The sequence below is a fragment of the Heptranchias perlo genome, chromosome 2, assembly GCF_035084215.1.
Source record: "Heptranchias perlo isolate sHepPer1 chromosome 2, sHepPer1.hap1, whole genome shotgun sequence".
NCBI classification, from domain to species: Eukaryota; Metazoa; Chordata; class Chondrichthyes; order Hexanchiformes; family Hexanchidae; genus Heptranchias; species Heptranchias perlo.
In genome coordinates this window covers 132,592,129-132,616,837 of record NC_090326.1, presented here as the reverse complement: position 1 = coordinate 132,616,837, position 24,709 = coordinate 132,592,129, and the positions used below count along the sequence as shown (strand labels likewise).

Sequence of the window (24,709 nt, the reverse complement as noted above, 5' to 3'; positions counted from 1 at the left end):
CTTTCCAATTTGCGCAGGAAGATGGTGTGACACAAGAATGGCCATGTCGGGCGACCAATGGTGAGTGTGTGGGGGCAGGGTGATTGGAGGTGGAAGGTCATGTGATAAAACCTCCTGGAATACATCCAACCAGAGTTGTCAACCCTATGGAGGGGGAGGGGTACAGGGAGTCTGGTGATCATCAGTAATGGAAGGAACTTTTTAATTTCTTTCTGGTTCTCTCCCCTTTTCTCCCTTTTTCCCCTGAGTCATGAAATCATGCTGGGGTTAATTTAATGGGCACCAACAGCCCAAAATTATCTCTCAGTTGTGCTCTTGTTTCCGCCCCTAATTCTTGGCGCAAGGCCTTGCCAAGGGTCGCGACCAGGTCATGAAAAGACCCAGCCCATCAAAATGGGATGTACCTTGTCTTCGACAGGCAGACTGCAGTTCTGGTGTGCTCTGCCTGAGCAACGCCTAGGCAAGGGGAATGGGACAAAATCAAGGCCACTGAACCAGTACATGGTGTCGCAGGTGCAGATCATAATTTACATTTTGACAGGCAGCTGAAAGGGAGAGGGAGGAGGAGAAGTAACAGACACAAGCATGGGGCAATTTAGCTCATGAGACCAGCTGCATTTCCACTGGTACACGTTCACACTCATTCAAATCAGTATTTGTGAAAGACCCACTCCAGAAGGCTTGATGCGGATCGTTCAGGCTCGCATGAAATCCAGAAGGTAGTTTTGAGAAATATGACAGTGTTTGTAGTTCTGGAGTCTTTGTTCTCACTTATATAAAGGTCCGTGCTGCGTTTTGTGTTGAAACATCAGGAATTTCCATTATCCTAATGGAAATTTATTGGCTGGTTTAAGCCCAACTGACAGGGAAAGGATTAAATCAAGAAGATTTATGAAGTCAAACATTTAGTGTCCAATGGATTCACTTCATCCCTTTTGCCCATAATTTTCCCCAGAAAACAACGCTCAAAGTGCCACATTCTACTACAAGAGATGATGGGAATAACTTTGGCTGAGGTAAATTTCCCAAATTGAGAGCTGTCTCTACCTGATCTAATATTCATGTTGTACATCTTTTTCAGTAATTGTGCCAGTTTCTGCTGTGCTGAATTACCATGTTTATCCTGTAGCACAGATTCAGGAAAAATGGGGGACTGCGCATGCATGAGTTTCTCCGAAGTTGTGATCAGAGCTTCAATGATGAGCTTGTACGGATCTTGTGCATGTGCAGTTTGTGCAAAATTGCATTCATGATTTTTCCAATCAGACTGGACCTTCCAAATGTTGGGGCATCATAAGTTTGAGAGCAGCAATGTGAAAGGGGAATTACTAGCCTGTAGAAGCAGTTAAGTAAGTCAGCACTCCAGAACCAAAATGACGACCAGATGCCAAATGCCATGGGGTTTATATTTGCCACAATTGGCACTTTTGGTGGCAGGTAGGGAGCAAAATCCCTCCCCCAGGGGTGTTTTGCTGCTTCAAACAGTAAGGCCGTTGAGTCATTTATACTACAGTATTACATCAGGTGGTGCTCTTGGACAAAACCCTCTAATATAAAGAGGCCATTAAACAGTACTGCTTCTGTTAATGGTGATGTGTGCTTAAGTTCAGCGACTCCTTTCACTGCACATTTACTGCTGTGGTTTGTATTTAACTTAATGCAACAGTGACGCGTTGTCTTGCTGCCGAGACAAGGCAATCAGATGTTGCCAATTAGAGGATCAATCATTCTCATATCATTTTATTTTACCTCAGAATGGAGCTTGAACACTAAATGGATTTTCATTGAAACGTTTCAGTGTAATTTTCTCCCAGAGAGTAATTATTAATCCCATAAATTGCAATTAGGCCTCAGGACAGAGATACGGTTTCACTGGGAATCAATGTGTTCCATATCCCCACCTGAACATGTAAATGTGTTAATACAGGTGCTGAAAAACTCCACAGAGACATAATGGAAAGGTCCTAACCCTAGATACAATCCAGCAGTCATCATGTTTATTATTTCAACACACCCTCAGAATTGGCGGATAGGGAGAGGTTTTATTCTAAGTGCAGGATGAATGCATCCACCCACGTGTATTAATACCACAAGTAAACTTCCACCGTGTGAAGATTCTGGCTAGATACAGTTTGGAGCCTAAGAATCCAAAGATTTTCTTTGAATGTAATGATAAATAAGACAGAAATGGTTCAATAATGCTTATGTAAAAAAAAAACTAACTTTGCAGCCTTTTCACTAAGAGTCAGACATTGCAACATTTTAACCCCTGTGGCAGTAATACCAAACCTCGTTGATAGCCCATTTGGGCTAGCGATCTTTGTGTTTCACATCTGTTTTTTCCTGTTGTGCTGTAGTTTTATGTGTAATATATTTATTTACTGTTGTTTCTGATATTGTTTTGAGACAGTCATGTGAGCAGCGTGCGAAGGAAGACAACACATTATATAGTTTGCACTTTGGTGCATCTTTTTCTAAACAATATTCTACTATTTTTATACTTTGAATAGTATTATGAGGGAGGCAGGTTTTGAGGGAAGGAACACTGCATTTCTTGAGCTTAGTTTATGTTTGTCCACAAGATCATAAGATCGTTATGGTTACGATGGACCATTTGGCCCATTTTAGCTCATCCATTAGAGAGAGCCGATGGCCACCCCTTCTCCCAACCATCCAGCTATTTCTTAAAGGATTTTGCCTCCATTAACCTACCTGCATAGTGTTAGGAACATAGGAACAGGAGTAGGCCATTCAGCCCCTCGTGCCTGCTCCGCCATTTGATAAGGTCATGGCTGATCTGTGATCTAACTCCATATACCCGTCTTTGGCCCATATCCCTTAATACCTTTGGTTGCCAAAAAGCTATCTATCTAAGATTTAAATTTAGCAGTTGAGCTAGTATCAATTGCCGTTGCGGAAGAGAGTTCCAAACTTCTACCACCCTTTGTGTGTAGAAATGTTTTCTAATCTCGCTTCTGAAAGGTCTGGCTCTAATTTTTAGACTCTTTGGACAATCTTTTTCATAAAGCAAGTTCTGAACGTTGTTGTATTTTGAGATGATGTACAGAATTTAATGGGTACATATTCAGGGGTGTAACATGAGTTCACAGATTGATTCTCTCAGGACACAGCCAGACTTTTAACCACTTTTTTCAAAGTTCGAATGGAACGCTGGACACAATTAGACAACACAAAAGCAGCTTTGAGCGACACAGAAATAGTTTATCTATTAGTATGGCAGGCCACTTGCTTTGCTGCAATATAGCTTGAGATTATAGGTTTTGTTTTTGGTCAGCCAGGTTTAAGGAATCTCATGCAGGAGCACCGGTAGAGTTTAACCACTAAAACTACACGGACTATGGCTTAAAGAACTGGTATGCTCCCCACTGCCTGTCCATCCAGGACCATCCTACCTAGGAGAATTAGTTTGCAGGGCTATATGGAGCTGAGTGGGAGGAATCCCACTCCCTGGTAAGAAGTCTAGTCCTCCAGATTCCATTAATGATCCAGGCCAGTTGGCCAATCATAAAAAGTGCCCTGGCATGTAGAGTAAACCTTGTTTAATTAGGCCTCCTTCAGCAAGGTTTACTCCACATGCATTTAAGCAAGGCAACTTAAATCAACTAATTATTAAGATGTAGAAGCTACAAAAGAGCTGAGAATTACGAACGTCTATTTTTCCCATAGCCCAAGGCCAAGGCCATACCCGCAGAAAACCGGAACTTGACTGTTCTGTAGCCATGGTAGAAAGAGATGAGAGTGAGTAACTCCTGCTTGAAGTTAGAAATTGAGAAAGATTTTGTAACTCACAGTACCATTATTCTGAACAGGTTACCAGCAAATTGTCATTCAGACTCTGTCAGGATACCTTGCCAAGTTGGTTTCCTCCCTCTGTTAATTCTCCAAACCCCATCAACATGGCAATGGAAGCGAGGCAGGGACAAACATTTCATTTTTGGTTTCCCCTTTATCTTTCAAATGCCTGCATGTTAATTCCCCAATTCTTAAAAAGTCTTATAAGGAGTTTTAGCATTGTGATAGTGCCACCAACACTCCACTCACTGATCCCAGTCAGTCCATAGGGCCAAAGATTTTGTAAAAGGTTTTGTAAAAACATTACAGTGGAGACCTAGTTTTTTGCGATGTCCCCTGACCAGCCACTGGTTCCCAGAACTCCTGAACCTGGCTAGAAAAATTGTTAAGTCGGATTTAGCGTGTCTGTGGACTGATCATAGAATCATAGAAAGGTTACAGCATGGAAGGAGGCCATTCAGCCCATCGAGTCCGCGCCGGCCCTATGCACGATTAATCCAGCTAGTCCCACTCCCCTGCCCTTTCCCTGTAGCCCTGCACATTTTTTTGTTTCAAGTACTTATCCAGTTCCCTTTTGAAGGCCATGACTGAATCTGCCTCCACCACCCCCTCGGGCAGTGCATTCCAACCACTCGCTGTGTAAAAAGGTTATTCCTCATGTGATGAGTGTCTGGAACGAGCTGCCAGAGGCAGTAGTAGAGGCGGGTACAATTTTGTCTTTTAAAAAGCATTTGGACAGTTACATGGGTAAGATGGGTATAGAGGGATATGGGCCAAGTGCAGGCAATTGGGACTAGCTTAGTGGTATAAACTGGGCGACATGGACATGTTGGGCCAAAGGGCCTGTTTCCATGTTGTAAACTTCTATGATTCTATGATTCTATTTTTGGCCAATCACCTTAAATCTATGCCCTCTGGTTCTTGACCCTTCTGCCAATGGGAACAGTTTCTCTCTATCTACTCTGTCCAGACCCTTCATGGTTTTGAATACCTCTATCAAATCTCCTCTCAACCTTCTCTGTTCCAAGGAGAACAGTTCTAGACTCTCCAGTCAGGGGAAACATCCTCTCAGTATCTACTCCGCCAAGCCCTCTCAGACTCTTATGTGTTACAATGAGATCACCTCTCTTTCTTCTAATCTCCAGCGTATAGGCTCATTCTACTCAATCTTTCCTCATAGGACAACCCTCTCATCCCAGCAATCAATTTAGTGAACCTTCATTACATGGCCTCTAAGGCAAGTATATCCTTCCTAATGTAAGGAGACCAAAACCGTACACTGTACTCCAGATCTGGTCTCACCAAAGCCCCGTACAATTGCCGCAAGACTTCCTTACTCTTGTACTCCAACCTCCTTGCAATAAAGGCCAACATATTATTTGCTTTCCTAATTGCTTGCTGTACCTGCATGTTAACTTTCTGTGTTTCATATACAAGGGCATCCAAATCCCTCTGAACACCAACATTTGATAGTTTGTCACCATTTTAAAAATATTCTGTTTTTCTATTTTTCCTACCAAAGTGAATAGCCTCACATTACCCACATTATACTCCATCTGCCACTTTCTTGCCCACTCACTTAACCTGTCCATATCCCTTTGCAGACTCCTTGCATCCTCCTCACAGCTTACTTTCCAGTCTATCCACGTAATTTAAGTCCCTCATCCTGAAATCATTCTCGTAAATCTCCTCTGCACCCTTTCAGATGTCATGATAAGCCACTTGAATTCTACAATGGGGGTGTTAGGATCTTTCTGGATGGATGAATTAAGATTGTCCAAATGGCTTTCCTTATTCATAACTATCTTGTGATCTTATGATGTCAGATATTATGGACAGCACAGCATCAATACTTTGCACACATGCAGTCTCTAAATGGCACAGCCTACTTGTGCATACGCGGTTAAGCGGGTTTCCGATTTAAGAGCTGACCTGAATGGAGACCAGCTTCACTGAAGCGTGTAAACACAGGAGAGCAGTGTACACAAGTCGTCATCCAAAGAACTGGACACGACAAAATGTAAAAATACCTCTGTACAGCATTTAATGCCTCTGGCATTTCCTAAAAGCCATTAGTTCCTTTCAACGTTTGAAATCCTTTTGCAATTTCTTTCAAACTTAACATTTATAATTTTCTTTCTCCAACCTATTACACTGCCACACCTCATTGTACATAGTTCTTGTTTCCATCAGGTGAACAAGGTGATCATTATGTGTCATATAAGGATTCATTTTCATTCTGATCATACTTTTCAGTCAGCTGTAGGTTTCTTGGCAGTGTTATGGGATCATTTCTCCCCTAATCCAAAGAAGCCAGTGAATTGTTTTACATGAAAACATTAGCCTAGAGTTTCCAGTCAACACTGTTTTAATTCCTGCGTTAGTCCATTTACTTTAAGCAGGTTATTGCTGGCGGTAATAATGATGATTGGAAAATCTGATGATTGGGCTGCCAACCATTCAATTGTTTTCTTTTTATTGCTTTTGCTCACCTGAGGATTTTTAAAGACAGCGTACTTCTCTTTTCGCTCAACAAATAGCAGTTTGTTTTCGCTGTCCCGTGTCCAGTGTGACAGGGTCTCCACCAAGTTCTCATGGTCTTCCAGAAATCTCTCTGAACAAAAGGGTAAAATCTGAAAGTCAGAACTTTTAAGATAGTCACACCAAACAATGAGATAATGAGCAGCAACCAACAAAATGCAACATTCCTCCCTCAACTAGTACCATGAGATACAGATACACTGACAATTTATCTCACTGATATTTACGGGCAGTACTGTGCACAAAATGGCTGCCGTGTTTGCCTATATAACAGTCACTGCACTTCAAAAGCAATTCATTCTTTCTGAACTGATTTGAGGTGTTTCTGACAAACCTAATAAAGCACAATTTATTTTTACAGCTATTCTTTAGTCTTAATCCTCCTTCCAAGTCATTTTAACATTGTGTTTCTTTTTAAGGTATTGGCCGATTTTGCAGTGGGCAGATGGGAAGGGCTTACAACTGGCCAGCTGCTGTACATCCAAATCCTACCCAACAGCAGTGCTGCGGGTTTCTATCACTGACGGAGTTTTGGGGTCACTGGAGTAAGATTAATCAAAGGGCAATTTGGGCAAAATTCTACTTCATTTGCCCAGAGGTAAAAACACATTAAGATTGCAACTTACAGTACAGTTACTTAACGCTGTGCTTCAAATATATGTAATTATTCTACTCTGTTGTCAGTGCATCACAAGCAAGTTGACAGAGGCTGACTAACGTAGTGCCCCGTTGGCATTTAATCAATTTTATTGGTGATAAGGTGGCAAGTCTGTCCTCTGCTAAGCTTCAAGTTAGACCACTCCTTCACAGAGTAATGTGGCATACTGAATAAAAATATTAATTTGATTTTTTTAGCTGTTACTTTCTTGAATGTTGGTCTCTGTCTTGTGAACCACATTGTTCTAGTTAAAAAATTCAAAGCTTTAAAATAAAGAGATGAGATCTGCTTCTTAAGAAATCACGAATGACCTCCAGCAAGACATTAAGCACTTCAAGTGGGAATGAGCAAAGTGTTAATCTCCGAGCTGTCCCATGTTAATTTCCTTACAATTTACAAGCTAAAATCTTACAATATGTGAATATAATTAATGACTTTTACTATTTGAAACTCCTTTCAGAGGCAGTATCAAGTATTTGTGAATACTGCTAATGATGTGAGGGTAGACTGCTCAGCTTGCTATTTATAGCAAGACTATAAATGCTTTTTGAATGCATTTATGACGATGTGACACACAGCAACCAGAACAATTCTTACTCCTGGTTTACAAAAAGAATCAGCACTGTTTAGGAAGAAAATGGAGACAGAGGGATCAAGCTTATAGTCAGCTCTACTATTAACATCAAGTATACTTCAAAAGACAGTTCAGACACAAAGCCGTCCCTGATAATTGCAGTGTAAATATCAAGGCTCAGGTTAACTCTGCAAGATCAAATCCATCTTAAGATCAAACACTCTTTAGACAGTAATTGTAATTGAGAATCATTTTAAGATCAGATTTCTTGTCCTCAACCCCATATTACAATGACTCATTCATCAAACCCCTGTGTGATTAGGGTCTTTGTGCTGATATGTGAAGTCTTTACCACATTGATCTTATATAAATGATGGTGTGCTTTGCTTCAACTAATACCAGATGGCTTCATCACACTTTGAAAACTTGCCATAGTGGGATTATGAACTCATAGCCTCTGAGTTGCCTGATCAGTATCGGAACCACTAGGCTACAGTACCCAATGTTAAAAATAATACATTTGTAGCAGGAATGTTCAGCAAAGTGATGATGTCATGCTTGGCCAATTGGATTATTTTACCCTGTTTGTGAATTAATGTGGTAATGAATCTTATAAGACATCTACCTTGGTGCCATAGCTCCTTTAAAAGAGTTGCTCTGGATGATGATTGAATTTAAATTGAAAGAGAGGTGCAGTTTAATAGGTACAAATATTTATCAGAGGCCTAATATTATCTCAAGGGCAATTAGGGATGGGCAATAAATGCCAGCCTTGCCAGCGATGCCCACATCCCGTGAACGAATAAAAAAAAAAATTATCATGGTTCTTATTGAGTTGCTTCATGATTCAAGCCTCGTGAGGTTATAAACAAAATGGAGCTTACTTATCAGAGCACAACACATACACAGTTGGGGGATGTCCTATAGCAAGAAATCTCATCTCTGTAGACCAGCAAGAAGCATCAGTGGCAGCTATAGGCTACACCTCAGTTGGCACCTCTCAGGGATTCACCCACTGATATTGTTGAGGCTTTGAGGTCCAAAATCCAGGATGCAATAAAGACCAGCTTCAATGTCCTTGGATAAGGACCAGAAAAGTCCTCGATAGCATGCACGTCATCACAGCTAGGTTTTGTTCAACTTTATCCATAGCTATTTCAACATCATTCGTGGAGTATGTATGTTTGCCATTCTTCCTTCCTATGTGTAGTACTTCATATTTTTCTGTATTAAATTTCAACTGTATTGTTCTGCCCACTTACATATTTCATATAATTCATTCTGTAATTTCTGAACATTCACCTCAATTCCACTGCCCCTCCTAGTTTGCTATCATCAGCACTGATCTCTGGGTTACCCAATCAGTACTTACCCCATCCCGACATACCTCCTCTGACAAGTACCCATTGTTTTCTATGCTTCAGTCAATTTCTTAACCATACTGAAGATTTACCCTTAATCCCCACAGTTTTGAGCTTAACTAATAGCTTTCTGTGTGAAACTTTGTCAAATGGCTTCTGGAAGTCCAGGAATTACATTCCTTAGGCTTAACACAGTTCACGTGGGATGTCACTTCCTCAAAGAAGTCAATAAAATTGGTCAGGCATTATCTTCCCCTTCTGAATCCATATTGATTAATTTAATTACAATATTATTGTACAGATAATCGTCAGGTGTATGCTTAATGATCAATGGCGTTATTTTACATGGGATTGAAATAATTCTATGGGTCTGTAGTTGCCTGAGTTTGATTTGTTGCCCTTTTGAGTATGAGCACCACATTGGTCTGTTTCCAATCTACTGACAGCTTCCCAGTGCCCAGTGACTCCCTCATAATGAATGTCAGTATTTTAAAAATTTCCCACGGTCTCCCATAGCTCACTGGAATAAATACGACCGATCCTTGGGGAGTTATTGCTTTTGAATGATTGTAGCCTGGAACTTCTGTCTCAGGTATCTTGAAATCATTAATTTTGCTTAAAAAAAGTTAGAAAAGAGCATCCATTGAAGCAGAAAGACAAGCCTTCGGGAAAGAACAACTCAAACATTTCCTGGTGAATCGATGCTGTTTTGCTTCTGCTCGCTCACCCTTATCTTCCTCCTCTGCATCAGCTTGCTGCTGCTTCTCTTTCAAAAATATTTCTTTCCACAGCCATGTTATGTAGCATGTAACACACCACTGCCATTCTTCAACCTCATTCCAGGGTATGGCACCCTGGTGCAGTCCAAACATCAGTCTGTTGTTTGAGCATAGAAAATGAGTGCTCAATGGTGTTCTTGCCTCTTAAATTTGCATCACTCTAGTCTCTTTGCTGGGGAATATGGAGGTTTTGTAATGGTGCTAAGTTTCAAGTTTCAACTTATCATCTGGAATCAGTGGGGAATCCCTGATCTCCTTAATTGTAGGTAATTCCCAAAAGCCATGGATTCACATGCATAATAATTTGGTGGTATGATCACATACCATTTGGACATTCATAGGTAAGCTGTGGTAACTCAGAACTATGATAGATCCATTCACTTTATTAAAATTTTTAAAAGCTGCTCAGAGGCACTTAATCTAACTCACAGCCACGGAACTTTCTCCTTTGGGTAAGAATGAGACAGTATGTTATAGATGGTGAAGCTTTAGCAGTCATTCAAATGCTTGGATTCCAGACAGTGTTTTTTATTAACATTCCACAGGGTCGTCTTCCTAACATTGTGTTTTAATAATATGAGAACCTGTACTATTGTTCTTTTCATCACAATTGATTGAGACCTTTATAAAACAGGCAAGTTTTTTCAGTGTTCAGCAGTTCTGACGTAGTAACCTTTCAGTGTATAAAGCTCCAGGGGCTTTTGGTATTCATGTATTCCACCTGTAACATCTCAATTTGAAGAATACTCATCCAGACTGACATTGTGGCACTCTCTTCTCAGAGGGACAAGACAAGGCTCACTTGTTTCATTCTAAGAAACTGTTTCATTTCAAGCAATTGTAAGTACAGTTGGAAAAAAAACTTTTCTGGGTCGCAAAGGACAAATTCTTTCTAGATCCTTCCTATATATTTGTTTTATTGTATATTTTTTTGCCGAATATATTTGTTTCTGTAAATGATCTAACTGTAAATAAATTCAATCAGTAGTTTTAGCTGGTACAATGTCGGTTTAGCGTGTAATATTTTGGCCCAAGAGGAGAGTGCTAACAGTTGAGACCAACTCACACAGCCAGAAACTTGAAAGAGTGACACCACAGGACAGCAAGTAGGTGATTGGTGAGTATTATGGTTTTTTTTACTCTGTAAGTTAGGGCAATGGTTTAATCCAAGAGCTGGGAAACTTAACTATTACCTTATTAATTAATAACTTAAACTAGATAAACTAATTAGTTAACAAAACTAAAAATATCGAGTGAATAAAAATTTTAACTAATTAAATATATAAAACAAGGTTAGATAGAGATGGCAGGGCAGGCGGTGTGTCGTAACTGCAGCATGTGGGAGTTGGTGGAGACCAGTGAGATCCTGAGTAATCGGTCTGCAGTAAGTGTCTGCAACTCAAGGAACTTCGGCTCAGAGTTGTTGAGCTGGAATCCAAGCTGCAGACATTGCGATGCATCACGGAGGGGGAGAGTTATCTGGATATTTTGATCCAAAAGGCAGTCACACCCCTTAGGTTAGGTAGTAGTTTAGATTTGGTCAGTGGTCAGGGACAAGAGGATGTGACTGTGAGTCAGGCAGGTATGGGGTCCCAGGATACAGTGGTGGAGGAGCTTCAGCCTTTGACCTTCTCCAATAGGCATGAGATACTTGCTACCTGTGTGGATGAGATCAAAGACTACAGGGAGGATGGGTAAACTGACCACGGCACTGTGGTAGAGGAGGCCATTCAAGTGGGGGGAGTAAAATGTAATGTGGTAGTGATAGGGGATAATATAGTCAGGGGGATAGATACTGTTTTCTGCAGCCACGACCGGGACTACCGAAGACTGTGTTGCCTGCCTGGTGCCAGGATTAAGGACATCTCCTTGCGGCTGGATAAGAACTTGGAGCATGAGGGGGAGGATCCAGTTGTCGTGGTCCATGTAGGAACCAACGACACAGGTGAAACTAGGAATGAGTTTCTGCTCAGGGAGTTTGAGGAGCTAGGGTCCAAATTAATAAGTAGAACCTCAAAGGTAATAATCTCTGGATTACTACCTGAGCCAACCTGCAAATTGGCATAGGGATAAACAGATCAGAGAGTTAAATGTATGGTTGAAAAAGCGGTGTAAGAAACAGGGGTTTCAATTCATGGTGCACTGAGACCAGTACTAGGGAAAGAGGGAGCTGTCCCGTTGGGACGGGCTCCAATTTAACCCGGGCTGGGACCAGTGTCCTGGCAAATCAAATGACTAGGGCTGTAGATAGGGCTTTAAACTATTAAAGTTGGAGGGGGGGGGGTGTTCAGGTAAGGGTAAATTTATCAGCCTAAAAAGAAAAGTTAAGGCTGTAGAGCAGAGTAGCAATTTGGGTAAAAAAGAGTGTGTCAGGAAGGGACAGAGAGTTTAACAAAGGTGAATAGGGCATTAGTGACTAAGGTCACATCAGGGAAAAATAGTAAAAAGTTAAAATTAAAGGTGCTATATCTGAATGCATGAAGCATTTGTAACAAGATAGATGAATTAATGGCACAAATAGAGATAAATGGGTTTGATCTAGTAGCCATTACTGAGACATGGCTGCAGAGTGACCAAGGTTGGGAACTAAATATTCCAGAGTACTTTACTGTTAGAAAAGAGAGACAAAATGGAAAAGGACATTGGGGGGCGGGGGGCGGGGGGTAGCCCTGATAATAAAGGATGAGATAAAGACAGTAGTGAGAAAGGATCTTAGCTCAGAAAAGCAGGGCACAGAATAAGTAAGGGTGGAGGTAAGAAATAATAAGGGGCAGAAAACATTGGTGGGAGTAGTTTACAAGCCCCTTAACAATAGTTATAGTGTTAAACAGAGTATAAATCTGGAAATTAGAGGAGCATGTAACAAGGGTAATGCAATAATCATGGGGGACTTTAATCTTCATATAGACTGGGCAAATCAAATTGGCAAAAGTAGTTTGGAGGACGAGTTCATGGAATGCACCCAAGACAGTTTTCTGGAACAATATGTCGAGGAACTAACTAGGGAACTGGCTATTTTAGATCTAGTATTGTGTAATGAGACAGGATTAATTAGTAATCTTATAATAAAGAATCCTCTGGGGAAGAGTGATCATAATATGATTGAATTTCATATTGAGTTTGAGAGTGATGTAGTTAAGTCCAAAACTAGGGTCTTAAATTTAAACAATGCCAATTATGTAAGTATGAGGGGCGAGTTGGCTAAGGTAGATTAGGAAATTAGATTAAAAGATAGGATGGTAGATAAGCAATGGCGAACATTTAAAGAAATAATTCACAATTCCCAACGAATATACATACCCTTGAGGAATAAAAACTCCACAGGAAAAGTGATCCCAATGTGGCTAACTAGAGAAGTTAAGGATAGTATTAGATTAAAAGAAAATGCTTACAATGTTGCCTAAAAGAGTAGTAAGCCTGAAGATTGGGAGGGTTTCAGAAATCAGCAAAAGATGACCAAGAAACTGATAAAGAGGGAGAAAACTGAATGAGGGTAAACGAGCAAGAAATATAAAAGCAGATTGTAAGAGCTTCTCTACGTATATAAAAAGGAAGAGATTAGTGAAAGTAAACGTGGGTCCCTTAGAGGCAGAGACAGGAGAAATTATAATGAGAAATAAGGAAATGGTAAAGATGTTAAACAAATATTTTATATCTGTCTTCACAGTAGAAGACACAAAAAACATACCGGAAATAGTGGGGAAACCAAGGGTCTAATGAGAGGGAGGTCCTTAAAGTGATTAAGATTAGTAAAGGAAAAGTATTAGAAAAATTAATGGGACTAAAAGCTGACAAATTGAATATGAGAGTAAACTAACAAGAAAAATAAAAACAGATTGTAAGAGCCAACAACACTCAAGAAGCTCAACGTCATCCAGGACAAAGCAGCCCACTTGATTGGCACCCCATCCATCAACTTAAACATTCTTTTTTTTTATTCGTTCATGGGATGTGGGCGTCGCTGGCAAGGCCGGCATTTATTGCCCATCCCTAATTGCCCTCGAGAAGGTGGTGGTGAGCCGCCTTCTTGAACCGCTGCAGTCCGTGTGGTGACGGTTCTCCCACAATGCTATTAGGAAGGCCCATCACCACAGGTGCACCGTGGCTGCAGTGTGTACCATCTACAAGATGCACTGCAGCAACTCACCAAGGCTTCTTCGACAGCACCTCCCAAACCTGCGACCTCTACCACCTAGAAGGACAAGGACAGCAGGCGCAAGGGAACACCACCACCTGCACGTTCCTCTCCAAGTCACACACTATCCTGACATGGAAATATATCGCCGTTCCTTCATCGTCACTGCTTCAAAATCCTGGAACTCCCTACCTAACAACACTGTGGGAGTATATTCACCACATGGACTGCAGCGGTTCAAGAAGGCGGCTCACCACCACCTTCTCAAGGGCAATTAGGGATGGGCAATAAATGCTGGACTTGCCAGTGACGCCCACATCCCATGAATGAATAAAAAAAATGATCCCATGGACCTGATTGCTTACATCTTAGGGTTTTAAAAGACGTGGCTGAAGAGACAATGGATGCATTGGTTTTGATCTTCCAGAATTCCCTAGATTCTAGAACGATTGCCTTGGATTAGAGGTAGAAAATGTAACCCCGCAATTCAAGAAAGGAGGGAGAGAGAAACCGTGAAACTATAGGCCTGTTAGCCTGATATCAGTAGTAGTGAAAATGCTAGGATCTATTATTAAGGACGAAGTAACTGCACTTAGAAAGTCATAAAATGATTAGGCAGAGTCAACACGGTTTTATGAAAGGGAAATCGTGTTTAACAAATCTATTAGAGATTTTAAGGGTGTAACTGGCAGGGTAGATAAGGGGAACCAGTGGATGTAGTGTATTTGGATTTTCAAAAGGCATTTTGATAAGGTGCCACACAAGAGGCTGTTACACAAGATTAGGGCTCATGGGATTGGGGGTAATATATTAGCATGGATTGAGGATTGGTTAACAGACAGAAAACCGAGAGTAGGGATAAACGGGTCATTTTCAGGTTGGCAGGCTGTAACTAGTGGAGTGCCACAAGGATCCATGCTTGGGCCTCAGGTGTTTACAATCTATATTAATGACTCAGTTGAGGGGATCAAGTGTATGCATCCAAGTTTGCTGATGATACAAAGCTAGGTGGGAAAGTAAGCTGTGAAGAGGACGCAAAGAGTCTGCAAAGGGATATCGACAGGTTAAGTGAATGGGCAAGAAGGTGGCAGATGGAGTATAATGTGGGGTTATTCACTTTGATAGGAAAAATAGAAAAACTGAATATTTTATAAATGGTGCGAAACTATTAAATGTTGGTGCTCAGAGGGATTTGGGTATCCTTGTACACGAAACACAGAAAGTTAACATGCAGGTACAGCAAGCAATTAGGAAGGCAAATGGTATGTTGGCCTTTATCGCAAGGGGGTTGGAGTACAAGAGTAAGGAAGTCTTGCTGCAATTGTACAGGGCTTTGGTGAGACTACACCTGGAGTACTGTGTACGGTTTTGGTCTCCTTACCTAAGGAAGGATATACTTGCCTTAAAGGGGGTGCAAAGAAGGTTCACTAGATTGATTCCTGGGATGAGAGAGTTGTCCTATGAGGAAAGATACTCTCTGGAGTTTAGAAGAATGAGAGGTGATCTCATTGAAACATATGAGATTCTAAGGGAGCTTGTCAGGGCAGGTGCTGAGAGGATTTTTTCCCTGGCTGGAGAGTCTAGGAAACATAGGACTGAAATAAGGAGGAATTTCTTCACTCATAGGGTCGTGAATCTTTGGAATTCTCTACCCCAGAGGGCTGTGGATGCTCAGTTGTTCAATATATTCAAGACTAAGATCACTAGATTTTTGGACTCTAAGGAAATCAAGGGATATGGGGATCGGGTAGGAAAGTGGAGTTGAGATTGAAGATCAGCCATGATCTTATTGAATGGCGCAGCAGGCTCGAGGTTGCTGTATAGCGTAGTCCTGCTGCTATTTCTTATGTTCTTATATTTTGTATTTCTGGATCAACAGCATATATAGTGAGAATACTATATGTATTCCAGTGCACAGTGCTACTACAAAACAGTTAGTTTTGAAATATGCAACAACAACAACTTGCATTTATATAGCACCTTTAATGTAGTAAAATGTCTCAAGGTGCTTAAGATATACAGTCATGCTCTTGAGGGGACAGCGTGCTTGCTATAAATGTTAAGAGAAATGGTGTTTAAAAAAGTGTGAATCAGAATGCTTTAGTAGTGGTTGCACACTGCTTAAGCATTTATAGAGTGGTATCCTGTTCTGTTGATTGATGTTAATGGTTGAACAGCTATTTGATTGGCCACACAGTTGGAACTGGTCGAGCCCCGTACCCTTGGAGTGCCAGATTTTTAATATCTCTCAGCCTCTCCTGCTGCTGTATCCCAGTACTGAATTTAATGCATTCAATGGCATGTGGAAACAGAGCATCAATGACCTTGACCGCACTGCAAACTAACTAATCCTAGCTAAGCCTCCTGAAATCTCCTGGAAGAAACCTGTACCATAAAAAATGGGTGTTGTGATCACATTCACTACTACTGACAGCACAGTGCTGATGTTTCTTCTTGGCTGTAGGTCTGGTCCCAGGAGATAGCACTAACCATCTATGGTTCCTTGATCAGGCATAACCCTCACAACATGGTACACCCTGGTGAGGTCAAAGTGATTTTGGTCCTCCCTGGCCTTCTTTGCTCCTTTTCCTCATGTCTGGCAGACTTGGAATTGCTAATACACTTATGTTGTTCTGTGTGAACTATAGCATAACTGTAGGGTACAGTAGCATAGTGGTCATCTTACTGGACTAGTACTCTGGAGTCATGAGCTCAAATCCTACCACGGCAGCTGGGGAATTTAAATTCAATTAATTAAAATAAAATCTGGAATTAAAATACTAGTATCAGTAATGGTGGCCATAAAACTACCGGATTGTTGTAAAAACCCATCTGGTTCCCTAATGCCCTTTAGGGAAGGAAACCTGCTGTCCTTACCCGGTCTGGTTTATAAGTGACTCCAGACCCACAGCAATGTGGTTGATTCTGAAATGGCCTAGCAAGCCACTCAGTTGTAAAATCTTGCTTAAAAAAAGTCATAATAAGAAATAAAACTGGACAGATCACCAGGCACCGGACACAACAAAGGCAAACCAAGCCCAGTCGACCCTGCAAAGTCTTCCTCACTAACATCTGGGGACTTGTGCCAAAATTGGGAGAGCTGTCCCACAGCCTGACATAGCCATACTCACAGAATCATACCTTTCAGCCAACATCCCAGGCTCTTCCATCACCATCCCTGGGTATGTCCTGTCCCACTGGCAGGACAGGCCCACCAGAGGTGGTGGTACAGTGATATACAGTCAGGAGGTATTGGCCCTGGGAGTCCTCAACATTGACTCTGGACCCTGTGAAATCTCATGGCATCAGGTCAAACATGGGACAAGGAAACCTCCTGCTGATTACCACCTACTGCCCTCCCTCAGCTGATAAATTAGTCCTCCTCCATGTTGAGAAGCACTGAGGGTAGCAAGGGCACAGAACGTACTCTGGGTGGGGGACTTCAACGTCCATCACCAAGAGTGGTTCGGTAGCACCACTACTGACCGAGCTGGCCGAGTCCTGAAGGACATAACTGCCAGACTGGGCCCGCGGCAGGTGGTGAGAGAACCAACACGAGGGAAAAACTTACTTGACCTCGTCCTCACCAATCTACCTGTCGCAAATGCATCTGTCCATGACAATATTGGTAGGAGTGACCACCGCACAGTCCTCGTGGAGACGAAGTCCCGTCTTCGCACTGAGGACACCCTCCAACATGTTGTGTGGCACTACCACTGTGCTAAATGGGATAGATTCAGAACAGATCTAGCATCTCAAAACTGGGCATCCATGAGGCGCTGTGGGCCATCAGCAGCAGAATTGTATTCCAGCACAATCTGTAATCTCATGGCCCGGCATATTCCTCACTCTACCATTACCAACAAGCCAGGGGATCAACCCTGGCTCAATGAGGAATGTAGAAGAGCATGCCAGGAGCAGCACCAGGCGTACCTAAAAATAAGGTGCCAACCTGGTGAAGCTACAACTCAGGACTACATGCATGCTAAACAGCGGAAGCAACATGCTATAGACAGAGCTAAGCGATTCCACAACCTTAAACAATCAACGGGAGGAGGAGGCTCTGTAAACATCCCCGTCCTCAATGATGGCGGAGTCCAGCACGTGAGTGCAAAAGACAAGGCTGAAGCATTTGCAACCATCTTCAGCCAGAAGTGCCAAGTGGATGATCCATCTCGGCCTCCTCCCGATATCCCCACTATCACGGAAGCCAGTCTTCAGCCAATTCGATTCATTCCACGTGATATCAAGAAACGGCTGAGTGCACTGGATACAGCAAAGGCTATGGGCTCCGACAACATCCCAGCTGTAGTGCTGAAGACTTGTGCTCCAGAATTAGCTGCGCCTCTAGCCAAGCTGTTCCGGTACAGCGACAACACTGGCATTGACCCGACAATGTGGAAAATTGCCCAGGTATGTCCTGTCCACAAAAAGCAGGACAAATCCAATCCAGCCAATTACCATCCCATCAGTCTACTCTCAATCATCAGCAAAGTGATGGAAGGTGTCGTCGACAGTGCTATCAAGCGGCACTTACTCACCAATAACCTGCTCACCGATGCTCAGTTTGGGTTCCGCCAGGACCACTCGGCTCCAGATCTCGTTACAGCCTTGGTCCAAACATGGACAAAGGAGCTGAATTCCAGAGGTGAGGTGAGAATGACTGCCCTTGACATCAAGGCGGCATTTGACTGAGTGTGGCACCAAGGAACCCTAGTAAAATTGAAGTCAATGGGAATCAGGAGGAAAACTCTCCAGTGGCTGGAGTCATACCTAGCACAAAGGAAGATGGTAGTGGTTGTTGGAGGCCAATCATCTCAGCCCCAGGGCATTGCTGCAGGAGTACCTCAGGGCAGTGTCCTAGGCCCAACCATCTTCGGCTGCTTCATCAATGACCTTTCCTCCATCATAAGGTCAGAAATGGGGATGTTCGCTGATGATTGCACAGTGTTCAGTTCCATTCGCAACCCCTCAAATAATGAAGCAGTCCGAGCCCGCATGCAGCAAGACCTGGACAACATCCAGGCTTGGGCTCATAAGTGGCAAGTAACATTCATGCCAGACAAGTGCCAGGCAGTGACCATCTCCAACAAGAGAGAGTCTAACCACCTCCCCTTGACATTCAACGGCATTACCATCGCCGAATCCCCCACCATCAACATCCTGGGGGTCACCATTGACCAGAAACTTAACTGGACCTGCCACATAAATACTGTGGCTACAAGAGCAGGTCAGAGGCTGGGTATTCTGCGGCGAGTGACTCACCTCCTGACTCCCCAAAGCCTTTCCACTATCTACAAGGCACATGTCAGGAGTGTGATGGAATACTCTCCGCTTGCCTGGATGAGTGCAGCTCCAACAACACTCAAGAAGCTCGACACCATCCAGGACTAAGCAGCCCGCTTGATTGGCACCCCATCCACCACCCTAAACATTCACTCAATTCACCACCAGCGCACAGTGGCTGCAGTGTGTACCATCCACAGGATGCACTGCAGCAACTCGTCAAGGCTTCTTCGACAGCACCTCCCAAACCCGCGACCTCTCCCACCTAGAAGGACAAGAGCAGCAGGTACATGGGACGAACACCACCTGCACGTTCCCCTCCAAGTCACACACTATCCCGACTTAGAAATATATCGTCGTTCCTTCATCGTCGCTGGGTCAAAATCCTGGAACTCCCTTCCTAACAGCATTGTGGGAGAACCTTCATCACACGGACTGCAGCGGTTCAAGAAGGCGGCTCACCACCACCTTCGCAAGGGCAATTAGGGATGGGCAATAAATGCTGGCCTTGCCAGCCATGCCCACATCCCATGAACAAATAAAAAAAAACAATTAAGATGTTCTTGACAATGTTTCCTGCGCTGCTCCGTGCTGGATCCCTGGAAGCTCCCTCCGCTTCCTTTATAGAAACATAGAAAATAGGAGCAGGATTAGGCCATTTGGCCCCTCGACCCTGCTCCACCATTCAATATGATCATGGCTGATCCTCTGTCTCAATACCAAATTCCTGCTGACACCCTTATAGCGGGTGCCATTAACTAATTGACAGCTTGAAGGCATGCAAGTACAAATTTGCATGTTCACCTTTAATTGATGCGTGACAAGCCCATAATAATCCACAAACTATTAACGCTGGGTCTATGCATTAATGTGCATTGAACTGCTTCAATCCTGAGAGGAATTTTGGTATTGTGGGCAAAAATGTGTTAGTGCTTGGTTGATGCTAATGTTTCAGATTACTACATATTAACACGCACTTTATGTTTGTTTTAGATCTGGACCACAGAGCAAATTCAGGTCCCAGGTGTTTGGGGAGAGTTAGCTTCATTATAGGTTTCAAAGATGCCACTGTCATTGGTTCCACTTTGCACTTGGATAAATTAGCAGAGTGGGAGAGGTAATCAGCAAGTCAGCTGAAAATGGTTATAATTAAAGATGAAATTGGCAGCTCATAAAACTGACCAGGATAGAAGATTGACATTTGGAAACTTGGTGGAGAAATATCTGTGGTAAGAGGGATTATTTTTCCACTGGTCTGACATTACAGAGCAGTTTCAATTAATTTTATTATGCTAAACAAAAGTACTCTTGCAAATACATTTATTACTATAACCTGCTGCTTATACCTACAGCAAACAGTGTGGTATAAGCACCTCCACTCATAAAGCTGACCAGATCCCAATCATTCCCTTGAAATTTTGTGAGTCATCTAGGCATCCTCACTGTGGTTGGCAGTGAATCATAATCACGTTTTTGGCCAATACTTACTCTATTTCTGATACTTGTTGAATGAAAACTGCTGTGAGAATAAAAGGCATATTTAAATAGGTACTTCATAGTGAAAACCAGACAGTACAACGCATTTTCAATCATTTATTCCCGATTGAAACCTATCATATGTTATATGTAGGAGAACTCATGACTATCACATGTTATATATAGGGCAACGCGTGAGCAACAGTGTGTCAGGGCAACTATTTCCACCTGTGAGGGTCTCTGTGTCTACTCATGACCTTTATCGCTTATAAATTATTCAGTTGGGTTCATCTGTGGGAAGACACAAGCCTGGAACTTCCTGGGCGTTCGAGCGGTGTAGTGCCATTCTTCAGTGAGGAAACTCGCGTGCAAGTGATTTCTGATGCTTTTGTGATGAAAAATCACTACACGCAAGTCCCCTCATTCTTTTTGGCCACTTCCACAATCGGTCTGTCGGAACCCTGTGTCACCTATTTCCATAGCTCCGCCCCCTGTTCAATGGCGCCGCTGAGTTTCTTTGCTTTAATGCCACCAGTGTGCTGGTATAGATTTACGCACGGATACGACCCCCATCGGGTAATTTCGACATTGCTGTGGAGTTTGAGCACTGAAGAGATTCCAAACCTTATTGCTGGATTTCTGAAGTTTGCTTGCATTGCTAGCAATTTTTAAAAACTTTTTCGCAGTAAGGCCAGCATTATAAATTATTACAGTGCTGTCAGCCTCACTGCACCTAAGGTTTTTTTGGACCCCCAACTCTCTCCATGTGTTCAGAATAACTACCCAATAGATATACCTCTGTGCTCTATTATAATGGAGGAGGAAGAGAAGCAGCAGAGGCAACAGGCTATGAGACTGAGGCATCACGGCAGAAGACAGCAGCCCACTCGCTATCACCCCCTTCCCCCAGTAGAGTGTACAGGCTGAAAAGGTTATACCAAAACCTTCCTGAGGAGCTGTGCATCTGGAGACTGTGTTTCTCCAAGGAAGCCACAGGCCAGATTGGTGATATTTTGGAAGAAGTCCTCAAGCCACTGTTAACTGCTAGCAGAGCATTTTCTGTACAGATGAAAATCACAACAGCCCTGCATTTTCCTGGCTCCACAACCTTGCAGTCAGCCATAGGGGATCTTTGTAATATCGGTCAAGGATCTGTAAGGGCCTGCGTCCACCAGTTGACAACAAGCGTCCTTTTCCGAAGGGCACCTGACTTCATCAATTATGCCATGACCCATGCAACAACAACAAATTGTATTTATAAAGCGCCTTTAATGTAGCAAAACATCCCAAGGCGCTTCACAAAAAAGTAGGCTTTGAGGAATGTCTTAAAGGAGGGGAGAGAGATAGATAGGCGGAGTGGTTTAGGGAGGGAATTCCAGAGCTTAGGGCCTAGGCAGCTGAAGGCACGGCCACCAATGGTGGAGTGATTAAAATCAGGGTTGAGCAAGAGGCCAGAATTGGAGGAGTGTAGAGATCGCGGAGGGCTGTAGGGTTGGATGATGTTACAGAGATATGGAGGGGCGATTTGACACGGAGGGATTTGAAAACAAGGATGAGAATTTTAAAATTGAGATGTTGCCAGACTGGGAGTCAATGTAGGTCAGCGAGCACAGGGGTGATGGGTGAACGGGTGAACGATGCAGAGCAGAGAGACAGCGCTATTCAATTCCACCGGCTCACTGGTTTCTCTAGGGTGTGGGGAACTATCAACGGCACCCACATGGCTCTGACGGCACCAACTCGAGACCCACTGTCCTACATCAACAAGAAGGGGCTCCACTTGCTGAATGTGCAGACTGTCTGTGATGCCTAGCAAGGGACAGTGCACGTCAATGCACAGCATACAGGAAGCTGCCACGACGCATTCATCCTGCGGCACTCAGCCATCTCACGGCTATTCAAGGAGGAGAGACGAATTGATGGATGGATTCTGAGGGACAAGGCCTATCCCCTGATGCCATGGCTGATGACACCATTCCGTGTGACCCACAATGAAGCAGAGGAGGATAACAATCAAGCCCATTCAGTGACCGGGCAGATGTTGGAGGGGACTATAGAGGTTCTAAACGGCTGATTCAGATGCCTGGACAAGACAAGGGGTGTGTGGCAGTATACACCAGAGTGGGTGATATGAATAATTGTGGTCTACTGCGAACTTTGCAATTTTGCCTTACAGGAAGGGCTCAGTCTAGACATACCTGGCAAGGAGGCCATTGCACCAGAATATCCTGAGCTGCAGGCCTGCTCAGATATGTCATCACTTGAAGCTGTCCGGACTGTCAGAGGGCAGCTCCTGACACAGGTCTTCCACCTACAGAATGCAGCTTGCCCTCACTTGCCAATAAAGATTGTCTGAAACCAATGCCTGCTCTAGCACATGACAATATATCAGCTTTTTTATCCCCGTCATGACTATGATACGGTCATCATCTGAGTGAATAAGTCAGCACCATATGAGTGCACCCTTTCCTGTATGACTGTGATCTCCATGATTAGCAAACCAGAGAATAAGTGCACATTCAGCTTTAATATAAAGAATGGCAATGTACAAAGCAGCTTCCATGAATAGTCAAGCACAAATTAAGTATGTACTCAACCTGAATACGTTAATGGGAAAATACAAAACAGCCTCCAGACAACAAAATAAATGCACATAGAACCTTAATACAGAAATGGCCAGAGACAAACAGGTTTCCATCAATAACTGAAATAGAATAAGTGCACAGTCAACCGTCATACAGTTATGGCAATGTACAAAGGAACCACCATGAATAACCAACCACGAGCAAAGTAAGTGCACTTTGACATTGACACAATCAATGGTCAGATACAGCTAAATAGTCATCCTACTCTTTCCTAACACCGTACATCTACCTGGTGCCTAGACGTGCCTTTCTATCACCTACTCTAGTGCTGCATCGAACAATGCCCACAAGCCCAGGATGATAGAAAGTGGTGGGTTCTTGATGCTGAACCCAAGGATCATGGAACTGAGGTGGCTCTTGATTCACGGCAGCTGGCTCCTGGGATGGAGCTGCTGATGGCTGCATCTCTGGAGTGCGATCCTGGGCAGCGTGGTTTTGCCTCCCACATCCATGATTCCACTGGTTTGGTGCTCTGAGGGGTAAAGCCGGAGTCCTGGCATGTGCTGCTGTCCTGAGAGACGGCATCAACAGGCACTCTGTGTTTGATTCCAAGAAGCCTACAAACAACTGTGTCAGTCTGAGAACTGTTTCCCACTCTGGTCTCTGCAGTAAATGAGGACGCTTTCTGCAAAGGAGGAAGAAACCTTAACATATGGAAACAGTTCAGGTCAGGGGAGTAGTGTAAGCAGGGTTTAAGAATCAATTCAAGAGTAAAAGTATGCTCATTTACTTTAGAAATTAGCATTATAAAAATTTACATTATAGAAATTGCACGGAATCAGTAATAGGCTTAAAAATGAGAGCTTTGAACTGACTCTGTCTGGTGAATAATGTTTTATAAAATTCCACAGCTTACCAATCTGTAGTTCTGGATTATTTTCATACAGGCACCACTCAACGCTACAGTCACAGTGAGACTTCTCAAATAAATTGTCCAAAATTTCTCGCACAGTCTGTCTTTCATCAACCATCAACGTTTTACTGCTGCTATCATTCATGAGGACCTTGACAACCAGCTGAAAGATAAAAACAGGGATTATGATTGAACACACTTGAATGACCTGACCTCTTATTCTTGCCAATAAGTATTTAGGTACCAAAATCTCCAGTTATCAAGATTAATTATCATCATTCATCAAATTATAATTCTATTGTGATAATAAAGGGGGAAATTTTTCTCTGTGCTCTACATTACAACATATCAAAAATACTTAATTGGCTGTGAAGCGCTTTGGGACGTCCTGAGGATGTGAAAGGCGCTATATAAATGCAAGCCCTTTCTTTCTTACATGTAGCAACATCGTAAATATGTTCTTTCTAAATGTATTTATGATTTTGCTACATAGTACACAGAGCAAATCTTTCCCCACTGTCAGTAAGTGCTCCTTCACCAGTAATCTTCATGTTGAAATCTTCTTTGTCTACTCACCTCATGTAATGC

At 42.8% G+C, this 24,709-nt stretch overlaps 1 protein-coding gene and 1 pseudogene across 3 annotated transcripts in view; one reads left to right on the top strand and one right to left on the bottom strand.

The window, feature by feature from the left end:
* Nucleotides 1-24,709, bottom strand: part of apbb1ip (amyloid beta (A4) precursor protein-binding, family B, member 1 interacting protein) — a 147,551-nt gene that overhangs the window by 30,867 nt on the left and 91,975 nt on the right. For all 3 annotated transcript variants that reach the window (XM_068007139.1, XM_068007141.1, XM_068007140.1), the window contains exons 6-7: nt 24,125-24,284; nt 6,306-6,427 (exon numbers count right to left, since the gene is read on the bottom strand). In XM_068007139.1, the coding sequence (XP_067863240.1) occupies nt 6,306-6,427; nt 24,125-24,284 (282 nt within the window). The remainder of the gene's footprint in view (nt 1-6,305; nt 6,428-24,124; nt 24,285-24,709) is intronic.
* On the top strand, nt 22,242-22,979 carry LOC137300228 (putative nuclease HARBI1; annotated as a pseudogene).